We start from the raw sequence: 22407 nt of genomic DNA, 5'->3' as shown, positions 1-22407 counted from the left end.
ACAAAGTGTTTTAAAACACTGTTTGTTATATAAAATAAATTTATATAAATGCAACCATATCTGTGACACTTGGGTACTGTGTCTTTGTTCGATTTTGAAATGGAATTATTACCTATTCTCCTCCAAAAATGTCATGTGACGATGCACAAATATAGTCATTTCCGTCGATCACTATTGAATTCGTGTTTGTGGAAACAAGAACATTCTTATCGCCGAGGTATACCTGTTCAATGTTTACATGCAACCTTCCGGTAGCAGGTTTCCTACAGTTTCTTACGCGGAACATGTGTTGTGGAATGATATCTAATGCATCATCATTCTTTTTTAACGTTTACTTAGAGTCTAAATTATCTATACTAAGAAAAGAGAATTTCATTGGAAAACAGATGCCGTGCATCACAACACCTAGTATATATTTCCGGTGAGAAAATTCATTATCTCTTGAGTTAATCCATAGTGTAAATTGCTACGTGTCGTATAGTAGAATTGTAAACATACACGACAAATTTCTATTAAGATAAGAACTCAATATATTTATTTTTCTACAAGAAAAACACCCACACAGGATGTGCGATATGATTACTTATTCGACGAGCCGATTGAGATGACAACAGCTGATGACCGAACGTGTGATCCGAATGCGGAAGCGGAGTGCTAGCGAGTAAATAATGCTACGGAGTAATTCCGATAAAAATATGATTCAAAGCGAAAAGTCAGAAAGTTCCCCAACGAAAATAGCTGTTGATCAAACGCCTGAAATGACAAACGGTTGACGTGTCCAAGGCGGGGACTGATCTTGCTGGTTGTTGACCGATGGATCAGTTGCATCAATTACCGATCGGGATGCAGGACGATCAGACAATTCTTGTGACGTGAACGACTGTGTTTACTGTCGGGAGTCAAAGTCTCATTAATCCAATAATATCATTTGCAATTGCATAAGGGTTCATTTTGTTAAATGGAGTTACTGTAATAGGTTCATCTCGAAAGCGATGTTCTTCAAACGCATCCCCATAACCCCAAATATGAACCTTTGAAAATATCTCTCTAAATTCCTTCGAACCAAGCATCTTGCGACCATGCAATTTTGTGAAAATGTACGCTGGTATTGAATGCTGATATTAGGACATATTAAGACTGCTATATTAACAGCATTTACTTTCACCAACAATATATTGTGAAACTTGTGAACATTTAAAATAAAATATTTATACGCATTGCTTTGCTACGCTAAAATATTCGGTGACAACCGTGTATCAGTCTATTGTGTCGATTTGTTAAGCCTTAGTGATTTTATTTTCGGAATCGGCACAATTACATGGGTATTCATAATATCAATGCAATAATTACCATGATGCAAAGCTGCATGTCATTTTCACTCAAATGCAATGCTCTTGTATATATGGTAACTATAAAATATTCCGAGATCTGAAACGGAAGCAGTATTTTTTCTCAGCCTGCGCTATTCTGCACGAGATTCGCGCAATATGAGTCTGAAATTGCGTTGGCTCCTCTTGATTGACCGAACAGCTCGAACAAGGACTTATTGATATCCCAGAAATATACTAAACTGCAAGCCCATCGGCTGAAAGTAAAAGCATAGACTCATCATGAACGGTTTTACGGAGTTGTTGTGCGAAACGAACGTCAGCTGCACCATATTTAGCTAGATCCGAAAGAGAAATAATCGGCTCCATTTCCAAGTTATATTTTGGTTACGCCATTATGCTGAAGTTATCGAACATGCGTGTGTTGTGTGAATGACCAATACTCTCTCAGACACGCCCCGTGAACAATTACATGGATCTTCCGATGTCCCGATTGGTGTACTTATTTCATTTCTACATGCTTAACACAAAACCAAAATAAATCATCGATCTCCCTGTCTCCCACCGACATATCTTTTAGCAATGCATCGACGAAATCTTTTATTTTGTCAAGAGCACACTGCCACACTGACACTGTGGCAGGGGTACACAGATCGAGCTTTATTTACCTACTTTCTGCATACACTTGCAGTTGTTCCGCTGATATTCCAGAACATAGCCGATTATTACATACAGATATTCACTTATCATTTATCAACTTGGGCATAGGTGTCAAACATACGGACCGCATCCTCCCCGTCAAACGATTATATCCGTCCCACAAAGCAATTCCGAGTGAGTAGAAAAGTGCTTGGGCCTGTATTATTCAGCATATTTTCAAAAAAAATTGAGATTTCATCCAGGAATATCTTCGCCAAAACATTCCATCATGACAACAAATGGCTATATAGGCGACATTATAACGGTCAGGCGGCAGTGTCACGTTAATACTATAGTCACGATTAGACAAAGTTAGGTAATATTAATACCTTAGACTTAGAGGCTTAGACCGAGAAGGCAAAAAGTACATACTTGGGTTATCTTTTTTGGGAAAATGGACCGAAACATCGCTATTCATTGGTGTCAATGCGAAACCTCTTTATGCAAATGGAAATTCAATATTAATGAATAAAATTTCAACATCTGCGTTTATTCACATGTATTTCTCACAACGCCTACCCACTAACTAGTACCAACGACCCATTACGATTAAAGAAACGAGAGTATTGAAATATATGCCGGCATTCCCGCAAAAACGTATGGATTTGGACGGTCAATTTTACTGATCTGACCAGCAAGCAATCAAAAGGTTTGAATCGGGCACTCGAACCAAATTTAGTTAGAAGTCACTCCTGGTGTAGGCCGACATGTAAATGAAATCAGTGAAAGGTAGGCCTATACTGGACACCGATTGCAGTACCGTATAAGCCGCACCGTATAGCCCAGTGGTTCTTAACCTTTTTTCTTCCAGCGCCCCCTTCCAAAAATTATCGTGCTCCAGCGCCCCCCAACTTCATATTGTAAGGAATGTAATAAAGACAATGAGTAAGAGGGAGGGCCGTAATAGCACTTCGCCAACCCCCCTAAAAACGTTTGCCTTGCGCACCCATAGCGTGATAAACTGAACCTCTGAGGGCTTCGCCCCCACGAGCCCCATATCGTGATTTTGATGGTCAGCAAAGTTTGTGTGGCCTGGTCGCCCTAGGTACCAAAATTTTCTATAATGCATGAATGGAAAGGTGGCAATTACATATATAACTCGCTATAAACTTTTTATCCTCTCAGCCCACGTAATCAGATTTATCAGTAGCACTGAGTGAGCTGTTGTATGGGAAAATAAAGGGCACGTAATTGATAATTAAACATATTCGGGCGTGCCCGCAGGTACAATTATTCGTTACCAGGGCCGTAACAGCACTTCGTCAGCCCCCCTCCAAACAAAAAACGTTGGTCCAGGGCCCCCATCGGGTGATAAACCAAACTTCCGTGAGACTTCACTCCCAGACCTCCATTAGGCTGTCCGCTATTGGCTGATAGCCTATTAGGTATCTACATTTGGTGTCCATTTACTGAGGCAGCTATGCTCGCCTAGTCGCGCGAAGCGCGAAAAATTTCAATAATTAATGATTAAATTGGTCAATATTATCGGGAATTGCATGGAAATTGAGATCAATTTTTATCCTCTCTCTGCTCATGTAAACACATTTACCGGTAGAGCTGAGTGAGGTGCAATGTTCCCTCTAAGCTGCGCACGTGCGCAGTGCTGACACGGTCTCTGCGTACAGGAAATCTACGTTGCGCACAACAAATCCGAAGTTATTACCTTTTTTTAGTCGTTACGCACTGTTATCCAAGGGTCAGCACAGTGAGCTGTTGAGTGTGCGCAGACTCATCAAAACTTGAAGCGAACATTGTGAGGTTTCTTGAAAACTGTAGGGCCCGTTACTAATAATTAAACATGTTCGGGCGGACGAGCCCGTTGGTATGACTTCGTTGCATGATGTTATTTCGTGACCCCCTGTCTGCAATATCAAAAAATATAGAATCGCTCAACGGGGATATCGCCCAACAGGAATATCCCTGTCGCCCAATCGTACTAAACTAAAAGACGCACCAATTTCAGATTGGTATTTCCTCACTGACATATAATTTTTCCCTGCCAGATGGAATTCGTCTTCTGGGGTTCAGATTGCCAAGACAGGAACATTCGGTGTCAGTCATTTAGGCGCCCATGGACAATCAAACCTATATGTATTTTGAAGGCTATATGTAGCGAAGTTTTCGGTGTTAATTTGCCCTGAATACTCATTAAGGATAGGTCCTATCACCACATCATCTACTGCAAAGCCATTTTTCTCCAGCGCCCCCCATACCGCCCCCCTGAGCCCAGCGCCCCCCATATCGCCCCCTGAGCGCTTCCGCCCCCCTTCAAAGTCGCCAGCGCCCCCTGGTCCCTATGATAGTAGCTACGTAAAATAAGCCGTGGCTCTACAGACGTAGACGGTAAATATTTATTTTGCCTTGTACGCGGGTTCTTGCTCATAACCGCAAGCACTCGCGGTCGAGCGAAAGTGATAACCAGCAGAAATATACGGCGTCAGAATAGAAATCTAGAATTCGTCCAGCTGTATAGGTGTTATATTTTACACTTTTACCAACGTTTTGGTATTGGTTGTATTTCAAATACCTGTGCCTAATATGAAACGAGTGAAACACTATACTCTTTTAGTTGTACGATGTTTATAGATACTTTCCGGCACATAAAACTCCTACGTAAAATGCGAGATGTGCAAATTGTCTGGACCAGATTGAAGGTATAATCATTTGCACATCACTTAAAAAGCGAAAATCGATTTAACCAGAACCTTCGATCAGGTATTTTTCGTTTTGCACGAACGACCAATTTGAGCCAGGTAGTACGCAGTCTGGCATCTTGATTGGTCTCATATGTCTATATAGACTATAGCTAGAGTATATATATGGTATATTGTATGTATTAGGAAATAACAGATAAGCCTATCGTCCGCTAATTTTTAAAAGCCATTTTGATGGGATTTCACAGCGCCTCCTTTGCTGCTCCTGTCAACAATTCACAAATTACAAGACCACGTGTACACACCGCCTCTGGATACAGTGCCAATTCATCACGTGATATTAAAGTATAGGACATATAGATGCAACTTACAACACGGTAACGCATTCGACGCCTGCAAAGAATCCAACAGCATGGCAGCTAACGATGTTGCAAGAAAATCAACGGGGTTGTTTAAATTTTAACATCATGATCGTACTCTTGAAAGAGATATTCTCTCCAAATGTATAAGGGGCAGTAGAACTACAAACATATCTAGCTTCGTGTATAAAAGGGCAAGAGAGCTTAAAAGCGGAAATTCAGAATCGAAGCGGAGGCTTGTATGCAATCGTAATTTGTGGGCTCCATATTAGTATTAGGAACACTGCCCGAAGACGATTCCTTAGAATAACAATCGAGATATGTATTTTGTCGGACTCCCTTATTATACCAACAGCTTTCCGCTTTCTTCCAGCATTTATAATTCGCTTACGTCTAATTTAATTAGTCCTTTCAAAATTCCTGAAAAGTTTAAATATTATTTATTTTCGTCTTTTCAGGATAGACAGCTCACTTGGCTATCATGCAGACGTCCTTTATAATAACTATAGTTGCCTCTATGGCTGTATTTGGCATGGGGTGTTCTACTAGTGACGAAACCCGGCCTCAGGTACGTAGCCTACTTCTTCGTTATTCACAAAAATGTAATATCCCAATATTCATTGCTGCCAGATGTATGAAGAACTCGTAGGCGGAACAGACTCAAAGGAAACCTCCTCTGCTGCTATGGGAGGTTGGTTGTTGGTTGTTGAAGGAATTCGATGTTCGATTGGTGGAGGATAAATTGTCGTTTGTCCAAATCAGCTGTTCCCAACCTTTTTTCAACTGATCGCCCCTTATCAAGCTCGACACGAACTTTCGTTCCCCCATCTATACAGATCCGGAAATCTGATATATTACCGGGGAATTTATTCATCCAACTCTTATCGTTGGATAATTGACTTAAAAAGGGTTACTTTTACGAGACGGTGCTCGCTCCGCGACTACTTTATGTTGGATTGGCCTTTTTTTATTCAACTTCCGCGTCATATGCAGAAAAAGACGTATTCACGTGCATTTTTCGACTGTGTTAATTGAATATATCTCACCGGAGGTTCCAACATTTTTGTCCCTATCACCCCCAATCGCCAACTATGGCATTTTCGCCCCATATTTCTCAAAATCACCCACTGGGGTGCGATATCGCCCATGTAAGGAACCACTGGTCCAACTGCTCAGTCCCGTTTATCCAAGTATGTAGTTTACACAGAAATTCTTTCGTAATGTAATACGCTAACCCTGTATTCCCTTTTATAATTCATTTTTAGCTTGCCCGCAGACAAGCTATTTGTTCCCGAATATCGAACAAACAACCAACTACATTCGTGTTACGACACCGATTCCTGATCTCGACGAATTCACTGTATGCGGTCTTTTCAAGCGCTTCACCAATGGTTACGACTTTTGGGTATCATACGCTACCATGCCTGGGACCAGCAACAACCACAATGAGTATGGCATAGCGGATAGCTCAGACTACATTGAAATTTCGATGAATGGTTATTATTTGTCGGAATCATTGAAATTGACTGCGAACACGGAGTATCACATATGCGTGACCAATTTCGCTTCTGATGGACGCTCGAACGTCTATATTAATGGCGATATGGCAGTTGTTGTGACCACTAGATCTGGCACGATAGATGGGGCGGGTTCGTTTATAATAGGCCAGGACCAAGATAAGATCGGGGGTGGTTTTCAGTCACATCAGTCATTTCAAGGCACGTTAAGAAACTTCATGCTTTGGAGAAGAGCTCTAGAAGAAGAAGAGATTGAGGAAATGTATCAAAATCGATGTGTCTGTCCGCAAGATTATCTCTTCACTTTGGAGCGAGAGAACATTGAAATATTTGGAGGAGCGACAGCGGTTTGGCCTGCAGAATGCTAATCACACTTCTACAATAATTGATCGAAATTCCTTCAGAAAATAAATATAATTTTGAATGTGAACACAGTCTGACGGCAAAATGCAGTATAGGAACGAAGTTTAGTGAACGATCCCAGTGACTGCCATATGCTGTTCACAATAGGATATGCAAATTCGGCAACGAGAGAGAGAACGAGATAGAGAGAGTAACGCAGAGCACACTTAGTGCACGGTTTGCCCGTTATTGTATGATTAATGCACAGGAAGCTCAAGTTTCTCGTGGCAAGACAGAAGGATATTTAGACTTTATGGTTGAATGAATAGATTGCTGTCAACCGCAAGCTCGACGCTAAATCAACCGCTTTAATGCACTCGGGCCAGTTCAGTAACTTCTAACCTTTACTAACCCAACGAACTGAATATATATCGAATGAATAATTTTCATGATATAGTGTCTCCCTTTGATGATTTTATTTCTTACGAACGTTAACATTTTTTATGACATTTCAAATTTTCAAATTGATTCAAGATAATACTATCATTTAAATTTTGCGAGTTAAGCCCGCGAGCCGTATGATATGAAATGTAGCGTTCTCAATCTTGTAAGATCACACACGGCTCGCGATGCCCTGGAAAAGCGGTTACAGAGATGTTAGGTTAATCTAAAATTATATGGAACACTGCTTTTCAATCCGTGGTATGATACGCACTAGTGCGGATGAAATATTGCATGCAGTGTAGATGAAGACGGTGGTGCGGATAAGTGCGGATGAAAAGCATAAAATTGTTACTTTTTCAACGTGCAATAATATTTCATATAAACATAATAGGAAATTAAGGTACAATGTATCCATAACGTTTGTCGTCGCGAGGCAATTGTAAAAACTTGTTTGAATTACGACGTATCGTAGCTTTTACGATAACTTTGCCTCGTGAATTAATATTTTAGCACTATAATTATTACGTAGCCAAACGTCTGCAACGAAAGCAGGTATAGTGTCAGGCATACAGTAGGTCAGCCCGTTTAAGCCTGCAACACGCGGGAAAAATGATGTAAAATCAACATTCTGCTTTCTTTCCACGAACAATCATCAAATTTTCGTATTAACGGTTCGATTAGCACGACGCACGAAGATAGTAGTAAATGTTAATAATACAGACTCACATTTGTAAGTTGCTGTAGTACAAATTGTCTAAGTAAGGGTTACTAAAGTACGGGCAGATAAGATTATAATGTTAAGTTGAGCGCCAGAGCGATCTCTTAATATGTTTGCAATATTTGCTATATTAACCAACGAAAAGCATCGACAAAATTCTTTCATGAAGTTTAAAAAATTCTCGAGCTTGGCGCATCTAAGCATCTAATTCCAATCATTTTTCCTAACACGCGGGATTTCGGTGCATATAGTGAGCCTGCGAGATCGTTCCGTCTCTACAATTTAAAATTTTGATGCGCAAGTATTTCACAAGAAAACAGTGATATCACAGAGTTCCACCAGGTCCATCAGCGATGCGAAGTCCCCCAGCAGTAGCCAATTTATTATGGATATTTGGCGCCCAGGAGGTCCATTTCGGTTGTTCAGTAGAATGAGGCCGTTTATGAAATGTATTCAAAATACGGCACTCAATAGCAAAACGGTTACGCTGCTAAAATAAGTTTGAGAATCCCTAATATGAAGTTTATTGTAAGGTAACCTAATTACCTTAAATTCTTCCCGTATGAAAGATTGCGCTGTGTTCGACGTATTTAATACAAGTCAAGTAGTAGCACTAAGTCATACAAAGAGAAGACATCGAACTTGCCTGCAGCTCCTGTGTAGAATTAGAGCAGCTGACAAATGCAGCCTATACCGGTTAAAAGTAGAGTATATGTTTCGCCCGGATATGATCTGTATTGCATACAGTGCGTCATATACCGACTGCATGAGCTAGATATATTTGTGACATTTGGATTAATTCAACGACTGTAATCACTGTATAGCAGTCGCCTAGTTCCCACCGATTTACGTTTTTCCAGGACTTCAGTTGTTTCAACGTGATGACAGTGGTCGCTGAGTTCGTACCGCTCCTGGTATTGTACAGTGCACCCAAAAGACATTAGGCCTATAATATTTGGTACGACTGAACCCTTTGAGCGCTTGAAAGCAGCTGAAGGGGGCGCGAAGTTGCCTGAGAGAAATTAATTTTTATGACCTCAAAATGAGTTAAATATGTGCTGACACTTCAAATTTCATCAACGGCAAAAAGCTTGATTATAATCTGATTTGAAATGTCATATTTGCGTCCTACCATGCATACGCAAGGCTCTTGTTTAAAACATGTTTTTTATTGTTTTTGTCTTTTCCAAGCCCATGGCGTCACGAATATTCAATTGTGACGCCATAGTGGATTGACATTGAGAGTTAAAAATATAGGGTAAATATAGCTCCTTTGACAAAATATCTACGAACTATACAGCTGTTTAACCGAATATTTTGATGTTTCCAACCAGCCCATTCGCATACGTCGGCTATATTGGGTGGCAATTGTTTGTATAGGCTCATACAACATCATTTTGGAAAGTATTTACACAATTATGTCGTGATTTTACAACTTAAAAAACAATATTGTTTTTTTGTTCAAAAAGGCCTTTGTTTAAAACACAGTTCAAAACATGTTCTAAACAAAGTGTTTTAAACAACCATTTGTTTTAAATGCAACCCTAATTGTGACTGATACGAGAACCATGCACCGATCAAAACATGTCTCTAAATTAGCAGTAACTGGCCAATGAGTGTATAGGTGTTTGCTAATGATTTTGTCGTCTTTCTGTCAATCATCTTTACAAAGCGCGTGTAGCAAGGAACAAGTCATGTAAAAATCAGATATTTCCGCACGAGGAAATGTCGTATGCGTTGTATAATATGCCTTTTGAATCCAAGAAATGAGGATTTTTATGTAGCCACTCCAAATTTACTCAATTATGACACACTTTTGTAGAATGGCAGTCGCGTTTTATGGCAGCCCAAAAGTTATCTGTTGAATTGTTCTTTTGCTGAACGGCCTGCTACGGGTTGAGAAATAATGTTCTTTCCATGAAGAAGTGTGAATGGAATGCGGCAAGCGTCATTGGTTTTTGAATTGGCTCATGGTCAGGTACGTTTGAGTCAACCCAAAATCGGGAAATAGAACGTATTAGAGACCCAAATTGCTTGGATATTTATATGCTTCGTGCTACTATTGGACATGAATATATTTGACAAATTTTTAAACTGAAATTGTTTTCGCGCTAGGTGCTATTTAATTCCAGATTATTCATGCTTATTGCTCTGTGTACCGTCCGAATTTCGTATTTGAGAGGTATCTCCACAATGAAAACTAGGGCGATTTTTTGACATGTCAAGCGTTAGGTGAAAAATCGTCAATATTGTTTACAAAGTCAATTTTGACTTTGTTTGCGTCACAGATGTTTGCACTGTTGGTGAACTTATCATTTTACATTTTATAGCTTGTAGCTACTGGTTGGAATTGAACCAAATTTGGTGTGTAGGCTTAAATTAGGCAACCTGAAAATTTTATCAAGTAGCCAGTTCGATTTGAGAAAAAAAGTCATTTTTGGAGAGCCCTACAGTTCATTCCCATTAGCCTACTCGTAACAGTGGGTCGCAATATCCGCATGATGGCAGAGTTTCTCGTCCACTTTCTCTTATTTTACTATCAATTCCATGGTCCTACTTGAAGCGGGCACCAACAGTTATTTTGTCATTTTCCAGTTAACATTTTAATCTGCTATGAAGGATTCACTCATATCATGTAAATATTAGAATATAAATTGATGGGGTGATAGATCGTCAGTGACAAAGATATATTGAGCGGTAACAATTTGTAAAATATTACTACCTCATAATATGCAGGCTCATCTCACTGATTATATTGTCATCGAGTACATTAATGTAGTAATCTCCCTTGTCTGCTTCTAATATAAGCAATTAACTTCTCATTCGCTACTATGCTGTGAGCTTATATTACCATTCCATGTATTTTACTATTTTCATGAATATGGGCTCATCATTACGATGTTATTATGTTCAGAAATTTATTTAGTCACTTACTCAGTACATATACAATTATACAACTTATGAAGGAAATTTGAAAGCAAAATTCAGTATCCTGAAATATATAGATCACTCTTTTTGAATAGTAGGTTTCTTGCTTATTGCTGACTTAGCACTTTTCCGTCTTGTGAGTTGACACTCCTCCAAACATATCGATGTTCTTTAATTCCAAGGAGAGGATTCTCCCTGGAGGACAGAGACATCTGTTGTGATACATTTGCACGATGTCACTAGTGCTGAGAATTCTATCCCACATAGCGAGGTTTGAGACACTTCCTTTCAACGATTGTTTCGGGTCGAAACCACCTCCAATAGCATCTTGCTCCTGACCGATTATGAATATTCCTTCGCCTTTGACGACCGCAGGTTTATGATGGATAACTTGATGCAGTTCTCCCTTGAGAAATACGTAATGTTTTCCAGTAGTCGAAGAGACTGACGCTATGCACACATGGTAGTCAGTGTTCGTAGAAAGAGGAAAGGAAGCGCGGACATTGTAGTTGTTTATCCACAAATTCAAGTTATCTCCCTGAGTAACCACCAGGAACGCATTTTCATATCGACCGTCATTATACGATATCCACGAATCATGATTATCCTTAGAGACTCTCGTCAGCCAGAAGCAAGTTGTGAATTGACTGAAATCTGGTACCAAAGCTTGACGCATATAAATTATCGGAACTTTTCAATAAATCAATGATGGCAACATCACATTGAAATAATGGAGCAGCTCGCTTGCGTTCATTAAGACAATCTGTACCTAGCAATTCAAATAATTCCAGGAACCTGATAATGCTGACAGCCTCAACAGAACCCAGTAGTCATATGGAATCTGCGAAATGCTTGGACGGTAGGATTTTTTTCTTTCTGGAAACAAATGCTTAAACCTTCAAAAATAAAATTTTGACATTGCCCGAAACATGGCTTTTTTAAATGAAGATTTTTATGGAAGTTGTTAATAAGAATGTCAACAAGAACTGACAGGAATTTGTATGAAGCGGAAAAACAAGTTTGTGAACGCGGGAGTTCTTAAATTAGGGTCCCTGTTACATTAAACCAGGGGTCACCAACCTTTTGACAACCAAGGGCTACTTTTGCGTAATGATTGAAGCGGCTGGCTACTATTAACTCCCGCCGTTCACCCGTACCACAATGAATTTCCGCTTTGATATTCATAGCACTGGGGAGGACTGGACATTATGTTATCTGTTTCTATAGCGGTCAGTGGCATAGTATGATATCAACTAGTGCGCTGTACCCTGGTATTTAACTTGACACCGCATTTCTGAATGAGTGTTCCAGAAGTGTAATAATTAAGCGTGTTTTGTGTTTGTTTTTGATGAAGTTGATGTCCGAAAAGGCTGATTCACAACGATAAGTTTAACCATAGACGCTTGAAACCTTTATAGTTGATGCGATAACACCACTGTACTTTTCCATATAAACAATGTACCAAACGTTTGCTGCACAGTGAGGTGGGGGTCATTTCGCACTGTTTCAATTTCAATCTCCTACTGATCAGCATCCTGAAATGACAAGATTCCACTGACAGAAGCAACGATTACAGAAGCGAAGTACTAGCAGATTTTCAGTATCTGTACACCCCTTACGTATTGCATCTTTTGGCACGGCTTGTTTCTGTTACACTCAATGCAGTTTAATATACCATGTTTCTACCAAAAACAAGTCGTGCCAAAAGATGCAATACGTAATGGGTATATAGATACTGAAAATCTGCTAGTGCTTCACGGCTGTCTGAGTCCGAATAGTAATATTGTTTACTACTTTGGCATTGTCCTGGTCGTCGAGCTATCGTAACGGAACCCCCACCATTTCAAAACCATGGACGGGCATTCCGTCATGTCACCTGTATAGGCAATGCGCCGTATCTTCAATTTCTTGTGATTCTATCACATACTTCTATATATTACTATTTGCAATCGAAGATATTTTCAAGTGTTTATATATGTAAGTTACATGTTAGTGTGTTTTAAACAAGTATAGCTGAATCAATCAATTTACATATTTAAAAGCTCGCTGGTAATAATCTGACGAATATTGATAAATGCTGCTACTCCACCTACTTTTAGAATTGGCTCGCGGGCTACTCATCTATTCCTCGCGGGCTACCTGGTGCCCGCGGGCACTGGGTTGGTGACCCCTGCTCTAAACCTTCCGCCTTGGGAATCGTGTGACTTCGCGCAATCTTTGAAGCTACCTAAACCACTCACCAAGCCTAACAGGGTAGAAATTTCCGGTAGGGGAAATCGAGAGTTTTCAGTAGGGAAATTTAATGAGGGTGTACTGGAAGGTGCATTCACTCATGAAATTTCTCATCTAGTTTGGAAGAAATCTAAAGTTTGAAACTAGTTCGTCGCAGATGTGCATTACTTTTGTTTGATTTGTAGCAAGTACATTTGAATGTTAATTGGATTCTTCCGTTTTCGCAAAACTTCCCACTCCCCTCCAATGTTTTTTAAACTAGCTCAGATGTGATAAAAGTACAGTTGGCGAGACGATTTTGTGCGACCAACGACAGACTTCCGATAAAATTCATCCATGCCGGGAAAAATTGCCGAATCTATCACGCAACGTCGTTATTCTTCGAGCCAATAGTTTACCGAAGCCCATTCACTTTGTGACCAGATTAAATAGGTTTCGACTCGACATGACTACCATCATCCGATAGTTTATATATTGATTTTTTACTGGTGGTCCTTGCTTCTACAAGTTGTCATCCATTATGAAGTTGATTTAATATCTTAGCATATCTGTCTTCTGTGTGGTAATTTCGTCGACTGAAAAGGCCCTCCCGGCGGCAGGTGATTCTGCACTTCGTAAAATATTATGATTTCAATGATTGAACTTGAAATCAAAAAACTCATTCCGTATGTAAGAATCACGCGGTGTTTGAGAACAGGGCACAACCGAACACCGTCGTCAAAGCCACGATGAGGCAATGTTAGTAGGGCTGCTACTAATATGCTAATGGTGCCATTATATCGGCTTATTCATAGAAAACTGTTCTATATAGGTAACATGGTATTAGATTCACCCCAGATTGTCCTACACTTTTTTTAACGGCGACCCTGAAATACTCCCATTGTAACTTTTAAAATCCTGAAATACTCCCAAAGATCCCATTGTGACCTATAGCCCAGTGTTTCCCAACCTTTTTGATCTTGCGGGCTGGTAAAACATCAAAGTAAATGGCGCTGACCGGCGAACCTGCAGCAACCCGAATTGCAACTACGACAACTGCGTCTAAAATGTAAATACTGGAAACTTCATTTGTTGCTTCCTTTTGATATATTGGAGGTGTTTAGGCCTGAGCAAAATCGAGTACCTGAGTGATTCGATTATGAATCACGTAATAGGCTGCGAGTCGTGTCGGGTATTCGAGTAGCACTCATTGTGACGTCATTACAGAATAAAACATGTCAAAGTTCAAATAGTTACTTTTTGTGGCACAAAAAAAAACTGTAATGCCTGTTATCCATCACATTAAGACGCTTTGGTATTTTTTTCGAACCTACCGATTTCATTGTATATACTTTGTGACTAAAGGTATGGGATTATTGTGACTTCGGAAATGTGTGATTTCCAGTAACGTCGGTAGGTTTGTACTATGTTTCGTATGGATCGATACGGCCAATCAGGGTTTCAAGCCTTTCACATTGGAAAATAGTATCGAAACCTTTAATTCTCGTTGTTAAATTAGCTTTCAGTTACGTTGTTAATTAAATTTCAGTACTCGAAAAATCGTGTTTCACTACTCGACTCGAATCATTGAAATTAATACTCGATTCAGATTCGAGTACTCGAGTCATTGTGCCCAGCCCTAGAGGTGTTATATCTTGTTGTGTTCAAGTTTCTGCAAGGCGAAGTGCCGTTGTAAACTACTAACCTGAGTTTTATTGTTCGGATTCTGATAAAAGAAATTCGAGCTTGCAGTTCGCTAGAGCATAGTGGTTCTCAACCACCGGTACGTGGCAAGTTTCCTGCTGGTCCGTCCAATTTAATGGAATTTGGTATTTCAATTCCAAATTCAAAAATATGGTTTCTCGTTCATAAATTATAAATAATAAAATATAAAACATCAAATGTGAAACTGACTTAAAAGTTTGGAACGCCTATACTTTGGGAGTACGCCATAATGAGGAAAGTGTTGCACGAAACTGTTTACAAGTAGCCTCCAACTTGTTTCGGACAAGCTATATGTGAATGCTAGGTAGACTGATAAACAAACTATAGCAAACGGCAAAAGATGTATTTTCATCAACAGATGTCGAACAATCACTATTGAGTCACCGGTCTTTAACAGGAATTCAAAAGCATTGCCTCGCAGAAAATTCAATGCAACCACGTATAAATATCTAGTTTTAAAAAGGCAGCAACAAATGATGTTTCCAATGTTATACATTTGTAGTTATTTTGTTATATACGGGGTCAGAGTGACGGGCATATAGCCAATTGGTGAGACACGTTGAATGGTCTTTACTAGAATATGGTCTGATCATGAAAATGTGCCGAAATTTGTATTAAACAAACAGCATGGTTTGAATTCATGATAAGATTTTCCCGACATTGGGTTTTTCTTAAAAAACACCGTCGGAGACCGTTGGGGTGCTTTAGTGTAGGGGTGTGTAACGAGCAGGTGCGAGCAATAGTAGGCCAACGCCTGCTGGATTTGTTTACAAAGGCAACGATTTGTTCTTTATATCAATTTCATTATTCATCAGTTGAATATGCATCTTTCGCAGACTACCTATATGTAGCGTATTTCGTGGTTGATTCTGTGTGATGTTATGTGCGGTTCAAGCCCACAGCAGATATTCACTAAATATTCACAAACGGAAAGCTGGAAATTTCGAACTAACTCTTGCACCCAAGTAAGAAAAAGTTTAAGATCGTCATGGTGCACGCTTATTGAGTGTCAATTTTCTGTGTTGCCAGCTCCATGCGTAGAGCGGTCCGAAGTTGAGCTGCAACGAATTTCAATCAAAATACGTTTTAATGACGCGAAAATTGTAACATTGTAACAAGGTTAAAAGTGTAGAACTTACCGAGGTTGATTTGTGAAGGTGAACATCTAAATTTCTGAGGTTCACACACAGAACACGAACGCGAAACTTACGTTCACACCATCCGTAGATCAAAGGTAAGGTCGAACTGTTGCGCTCTAGCCCTAGCGAGATAGCATCACCATAACTACTAACCGTTGTTGAATCAAGCCTCAACATGTGCAGAAACACAATAAAGAAGCTTGTTTGAAGGAAGTCACTCTCTATTGGTTATCTGGGCTACTTCTCGAAATTGGGGGTGCACTAGTTTTGGTTGATAAGTCAATTGTCAATATCACATCAATGATAAAGATAGCGTCAGTGGCATCACACATATTGCTTTATCCGCGTCGGTTTCCACGAATCTGAATATTGATGCACGATAAGCCCGATGTTATGATGGACATTACAACAGTCATTGACGCATATAAATTACTGGGAATTTTGGCATTAACTCAACGATGGAAATGTTGTATTGAATGAAATGAAATGCTCGATCACGTCCAGATCGATCGATAGGCAGGCATGTTTATTTTTTTCATTTCGGGAAAAAATGCCAAAACTGACAAATATAAATTTCGAAAATGCCAAAAATAAGGCTTTTCGAAATTAAATTGAAGCTTTTTACATGTTTAATTCTAGTCTATGAATGTGAATTCACCGCAATACCAAAATAGCCAAAAGTAACACCTGAAAATAGCGAAAAATAAGTTAATTTTGTTATTTTCAGCATATGCAAAAAATAACCACTTCACTCGTCAAATTTCTCATCTATTATGGCAGAAATCTCAAGTGCGAAACTAGTTCATCCGAGATGTGCATCCTTTTTGCCTGGTTTGTAGCTACAAGCAGACATATGTTTGAATGTGAATTGGAATCATCCATTTTCTCAAATCATCTCACTCCTCTCCAATGTTTTTTTTTGAAACTAGCTCAGGTGTGATAAAAGTACAGTTCGCGAGACGATTTTGTGCGACCAGTGATAGACTCCCGATAATGTTTATCCCTCTCGGAAAAAACTGCAGAATCTATCACAACAAAGCCGCTAGTGAAAGTGTCTATCTTTTTTCTCAAGCCAATGGTTCACAGAAGCTTGTTTACCTCTCTGACCAGTATAAATAGGTTTCGAGTCGACATCATTACCATTATCCGACAATTTAAATCGATTTCAGTGGTGATATTTGCTTCCACAAGTTGTTAGCCATTATGAAGCTGATTCATTACCTTAGCATATCAGTCTTCTGTGTGGGAATTTCGTCGACTGAAAAAGTACTCCCGGCGGTAGGTGATTCTGCACTTCGTTGACTATTATGATTTCAATGACTGAAATATTAAAAGTCATTCCGTTTGCCAGAATTACGCGGAATTTGAGGACAGGGGGCAACCGAACCCCGTCGTCCAAGCCAAAATGAGCCGCGGTAAGTAGGGCAGCTACTAATATGTTAATAGTGTGACTATATCGGCGTATTCATAGGAAACTGTTCTCAATAAAATGTTATGGGATTTAACACGTGATCAAAGACTTTTATGAACGCAGATCCTGAAATTGCTTGGTTTTTTTGCACTATTGGATCCTATTTCAACCTAGTCCACTGATTATCAATATTTTTTATCTTTAGGACAGGTAAAACATCAAAGTGAATGCTGCAGACTATGTCGAACTTTCAGCAACCCAAATTCAAATTACGACGCGTCTATGCAATGAAAAAGTATATAGGCCAATTGGAAACTTCATTTAAAGCTCCATTTTAATGTTCGATGTGTTTTATCTGGTTCTGTTTAGGTTTCTTTCTGTCGGAAGAAAACCACTAACTTGAGTTTCATTGTTGTAAGATTTCTTAAGAAAGAAATGCGAGCGTGCAGTTTGCTTGTGCATAGGTTCTCTGTGGAAAGTTTCCTGCCGGTCAGCCGTATATAATAGAATTTTGTATTTCACTTCCAAAATTCAAGAAGTTGGTTGCATTTTCATGAGTTATACAAATAAAATATCAAATAGAACTAATTTAGAAGTCTGGAACGCATTTTGTATGGTGTGGCAATTCATAGTCTACTTTGGAAGTACGCCACAATGAGAAAGGTGTGGCTCTAAACTGTTTACAAGTAACTTACAACTTGTTTCGGACAAGTTATATGTAAAAGCTAGACTGGTAAACAAACTTCATTATACTCCGACTGTGCGATTAAGCGACACTTGGCTGCAAAATAAAGGCTATGGCAAACGGCGAAAGTCGCCGTCAGTACAATCACGTATAAATATCTAGTTTCAAAAAGGAAGCATTGAATGTTGTTTTGAATGTTAAATTTCAGTTGAATACATTTGTCGCAATTTCTGGTTCATTTGGATTTTTGAAGATTTATCGGTCCGCAACATTCGTTAAGAGGTTTTACTGGTCCCTGGGGTCAAAAAGGTTGACAACCACCGTGCTTGCGCAAATTCTACTGCCAACTTGCACAGTCTAAATTAAGAGAACATTGTTGAAACGTGTTCTTATTAGGGATGGTGTGAACGTGAGGTTCACGTTCGCGTTCTGTGTGTGAACCTCAGAAATCTACAGGTTCACGTTCACAGACGAACCTTGGTAGGTTCTGCATTGTGAACCGTGTTTATGTTCATATATTAGGCTACTTCATTATAACATCTTTGGTTGACATTTATTGCATTTCAACTGCGAACCACTATATGCATGGCGAGGGCAGCATAAAAAATCAACACTAAACGAGCATGAACCTTCTGTTCGGGTCTACATTCATTTTCGACGATGAACATTAACGAGACAAAGGCTGCGCTCCAGTATGTAGGCTAACTGATGTTCACGTGTAGTCGTTACTAAGTGTCTCTACATACGACATGCAGCCAGAGTTCGAAGAATTCGTTGACAATTTTGACCAACCACAGATGTATGATTGACTTCAGCAGCTAAACTGTTGATAAATTCAATAAATAAACTCAATAATATTTTTTTTGGTGCATGCATCAAACTTAAAGTTTACAATAAATAAGAATCATTCCTTGTATAAGTGAATAAATACGCGATTCATGTATATATACACTCTGCAATCCAGTCCGGTAGGTACTTCATTTTCCCATATCCGGCCCGCCGACCAGAGAAGTTGTCCGCCCCTGCGGTATAGGGTTACCATACGTCCTCTTTTAAGAAGATTTGTCCTCTTTTATGACTTTTTTGAAAGTGTCCTCGGATGACGCCATTTCGTCCTCTTTTTTGAGAATTTTGGTCATATTCATAGCAAAATTCGACTGAGGTGCCGTAAATCAACACCCCAAGTGACGCTCCGGCGGGTATTTCGGGAGCTGAGTGGAAAGTTGACCTTGACTTTTTTTGTAGTCAACCACCCGACAATGTGAAGGAAAAACTGTATTTTGGGCACCGTGCGAGAAAGTTGACCTTTTTTTTAGTCAACCGATCACAAAGTGGGAAAAATTTACCATTTTTGAGAACTTGCAAGTCTGAAAATTCTGAAAAAGTGTCATCTTTTCAGATTTCCAAAATATAGTAACCCTACTGTTGTATATCAACAATCTTATCACAAAATGTGACGTCACAAGCACGGATTGAAATCTCAAATAAGAGAGCGTACAAAACACTGTTTTAAGATGGTAGCCTACACAAACCCCTTCTGTAGACCATGCTTGGGCTGATTTATTTTGATAAAGGTCGATTCCAAGGCACATAGATGAAAGTGTGAGCGGCCCCTTCCGAGGACGCGAAATCTGTCGTCTCGATAATTTTTCGCACAGGAGGGATTATTTAACAATATACGTGGAGGCTAATATAATAAAAACGCCTAACTCTTCCGACGACACACTTGGGTATGATCTCACCAAACTTCAGAAGCATATTTTTAATGAAATTAACGCCCAGTCTAATCATTTTTATCTAATAGCAGCTCAGCTTGAAGTTGGATTTTTGCAATCAAATCTTTTATAAGCCCAATAAAAACATATCTAATAAGCAATATGTTTGCATCAGTAGGCTAATGGCGATTTTACAATTAAACTGAGTTCCACAGTGCAATATTTCATATCGTGCGGCCACTCTGTTTATGTGAGTTCTGGCAGTCCAGCTCTAGCAGCTATGAAGCGACCTTCCTCGGGACTTCTCTAATTAAAAAATAGAAACTTGGTTATCAAGCATTTTACAAATTTGGAGGTTTCGTAGACTCCCTGAAAATGTTTCGCGGGCCCCCGTTTGAGAACCACTGTTGTATAGACAGTTAGTTGTAAAAATACGTTTCTCAGATGACAATGATGTGTACGCCAATTTGAGATATCGTGCGCCAGACATGTTCCATATTGATATGCGTTCTGTACAATAGTTGTATGCGTATACTAATGTTACAAATGTATTATTTTTGAAGTGTCAGGATTGGGTCGCAATATGCCATTAAAACTCGAATTTGGGTCGCGGTCTAAAATGTTCGAGAAATACTGGGATATAGGAACAGCTGTTTCGTTTTCTGAAAATGTGAAACATAAATGAGCATCAAAACATGATAGGGAAAAAGTGATTGATTACCATCTAATTTATATCAATTAGCTTGCTGTCGAGTTTTGAATCGCATAGCAGGCAACTGGGTTAGTGCTAGTATCGAAACAGTATCCGTGACATTGTCAGCAAACACAAGTTGCGGGGCAACTGCAAGAGTAACTGAGAACGTATTCATCCATTTTCAGACTGTCCACAGACTAGTTACGAATTTTCTGATCGGGAGCAGACCACTAACTATATCCGTGTGAAGACGCCGATCCCGGATCTTGAGGAGCTTACCGTTTGCGGGTGGTACACAAGATATACGACCAGCGGGGACGTCTGGTTATCATACGCTACTCGGCATCAGCAAAATGATTTTATATTACTTATAAATCCAGCGTCCCACATAGGAATTTGGCTTCTCGGTTCATATGTTGATGGACACCCGACATTCGCGACAAATATAGAATATCACATCTGCGTCACTACTTTCACGCGGACGGGATACTCGTATATCTTCGTCAATGGTCAAATCGAAGACGTTCTTCCCGGTTCCAGAGTCGGGGTTTTATCAGGTGGTGGAGTTATGATTCTGGGTCTGGATCAAGATGTTATGGGGGGTGGATTTCAAGCTGCAGAATCTGCACAAGGAAAATTATCCAACTTCATGCTGTGGAGAAGAGCACTGACGTTCGAAGAAATCACACAGATGTCTTTGGATCGATGTCATTGTCCTAGCGATTACTACATCACGCTCCAGCACAGCGAAGTGGAATTAGAGGGCGGGGCGACGGCCTTAGTTCCTCACAGCTGTGCACCGTAATTAAAAGCAAGGTGAAGTGGTTTCTAAACATCTTTCACCAGTATTCAATTCGACGGTACCTGCATAAATTTATAGATAAGCAAGGTATGCTTTACTGAATGAATATGAAAATATATATTGAAATTTACCAATGCATCAGAATATACGCAATTTCGCTTCATACGCACAGCTATTGCAGCGATTTCGATCAATATTAGGTAACGCCTCCTTCGCCTTGCGATCTCATGTGCGAATAGGCGACACACAGCTATACACATAGTGAGATGATGATAAACTAAATTTAAAATGGCTGTATGGGTGGATGCTAAGGCTTGGGTTGTGCAGACCATAGTTTTTAGCGAATTACTAAGCTGCGTATTTCAATAAATGCAATTACAGAATTCGCTTTGAAATAATATAAGTCTTTCTAGTTTCTACATAAATATTATGATGTTATTTTCACAAAAGGTTATTTGGTTTCTGTTTATTACTAACCTACAGTTGTTGGTTACACGGAAATTACGCTAAATTTGAACTAGAACTTTGGGATGGCGCAGGGGTCCATGATGGACCAAAGGGGGTCCGCAAAGACAAAAAGGCTCGAGCGATGGGTAGTTGCGACGATTTCACTCATCGAAGTGACTGAGATTCCTATAAATTCAACTCAGTCTACATAGCGTTATTTTGAATCATAGTGTTTTACAATGGTGCGGACACAAGAAAATGTCACAGTTCACTGCGATTGGGTTACGTCATTCCTTCGATTTCACCAAAGGGAATTCACGGCACTATTTAGACTGAGTTGCTGAATGCGAAAATTGATACAATTCGTATCAATCGAAAACTACCGCGGTACTGCTTGCGAAAATATAAATTTTATTCTATGCGTGGCCATGGAACCCCCCCCCCAAAAAAAAAAGATCAGCATCGATTTTGCAGTGTAACAGAGTTTCGCATTGCGACGAAACAATGCCGTCTAGAATATTTTGGCTCAGGAGGAGGTGCACAGTGAGAGTGAGAGTGTGAATGCTCAATCGCTCTGCAACAATGGCCA

At 39.6% G+C, this 22407-nt stretch overlaps 3 protein-coding genes across 3 annotated transcripts; 2 read left to right on the top strand and 1 right to left on the bottom strand.

Moving 5' to 3' along the window:
* Window positions 1-5452: 5452 nt before the first annotated feature.
* Window positions 5453-6969, top strand: LOC145440031 (neuronal pentraxin-2-like). Its single transcript, XM_080317688.1, has 3 exons — window positions 5453-5608; window positions 5671-5731; window positions 6306-6969. Exons 1-3 carry the CDS (start codon window positions 5522-5524, stop codon window positions 6923-6925), a joined length of 768 nt encoding a protein of 255 aa, XP_080173814.1. The 5' UTR covers window positions 5453-5521; the 3' UTR covers window positions 6926-6969.
* A 4138-nt stretch (window positions 6970-11107) lies between these two features.
* LOC145439979 (neuronal pentraxin-2-like) lies at window positions 11108-11665 on the bottom strand. Its single transcript, XM_080317647.1, has one exon. It carries the CDS (start codon window positions 11663-11665, stop codon window positions 11108-11110), a length of 558 nt encoding a protein of 185 aa, XP_080173773.1.
* A 5330-nt stretch (window positions 11666-16995) lies between these two features.
* On the top strand, window positions 16996-21515 carry LOC145440008 (C-reactive protein 1.1-like). The gene is made up of 3 exons (XM_080317670.1): window positions 16996-17342; window positions 17416-17479; window positions 20755-21515. Exons 1-3 carry the CDS (start codon window positions 17268-17270, stop codon window positions 21372-21374), a joined length of 759 nt encoding a protein of 252 aa, XP_080173796.1. The 5' UTR covers window positions 16996-17267; the 3' UTR covers window positions 21375-21515.
* Window positions 21516-22407: the final 892 nt, after the last annotated feature.

The sequence above is a fragment of the Botryllus schlosseri genome, chromosome 5 (genome assembly GCF_051294905.1).
Source record: "Botryllus schlosseri isolate E-star chromosome 5, Bs_hap1, whole genome shotgun sequence".
NCBI lineage: Eukaryota > Metazoa > Chordata > Ascidiacea > Stolidobranchia > Styelidae > Botryllus > Botryllus schlosseri.
Note: the sequence above shows the minus strand (reverse complement) of the source record. Positions and strands in the feature narration are given on the sequence as shown.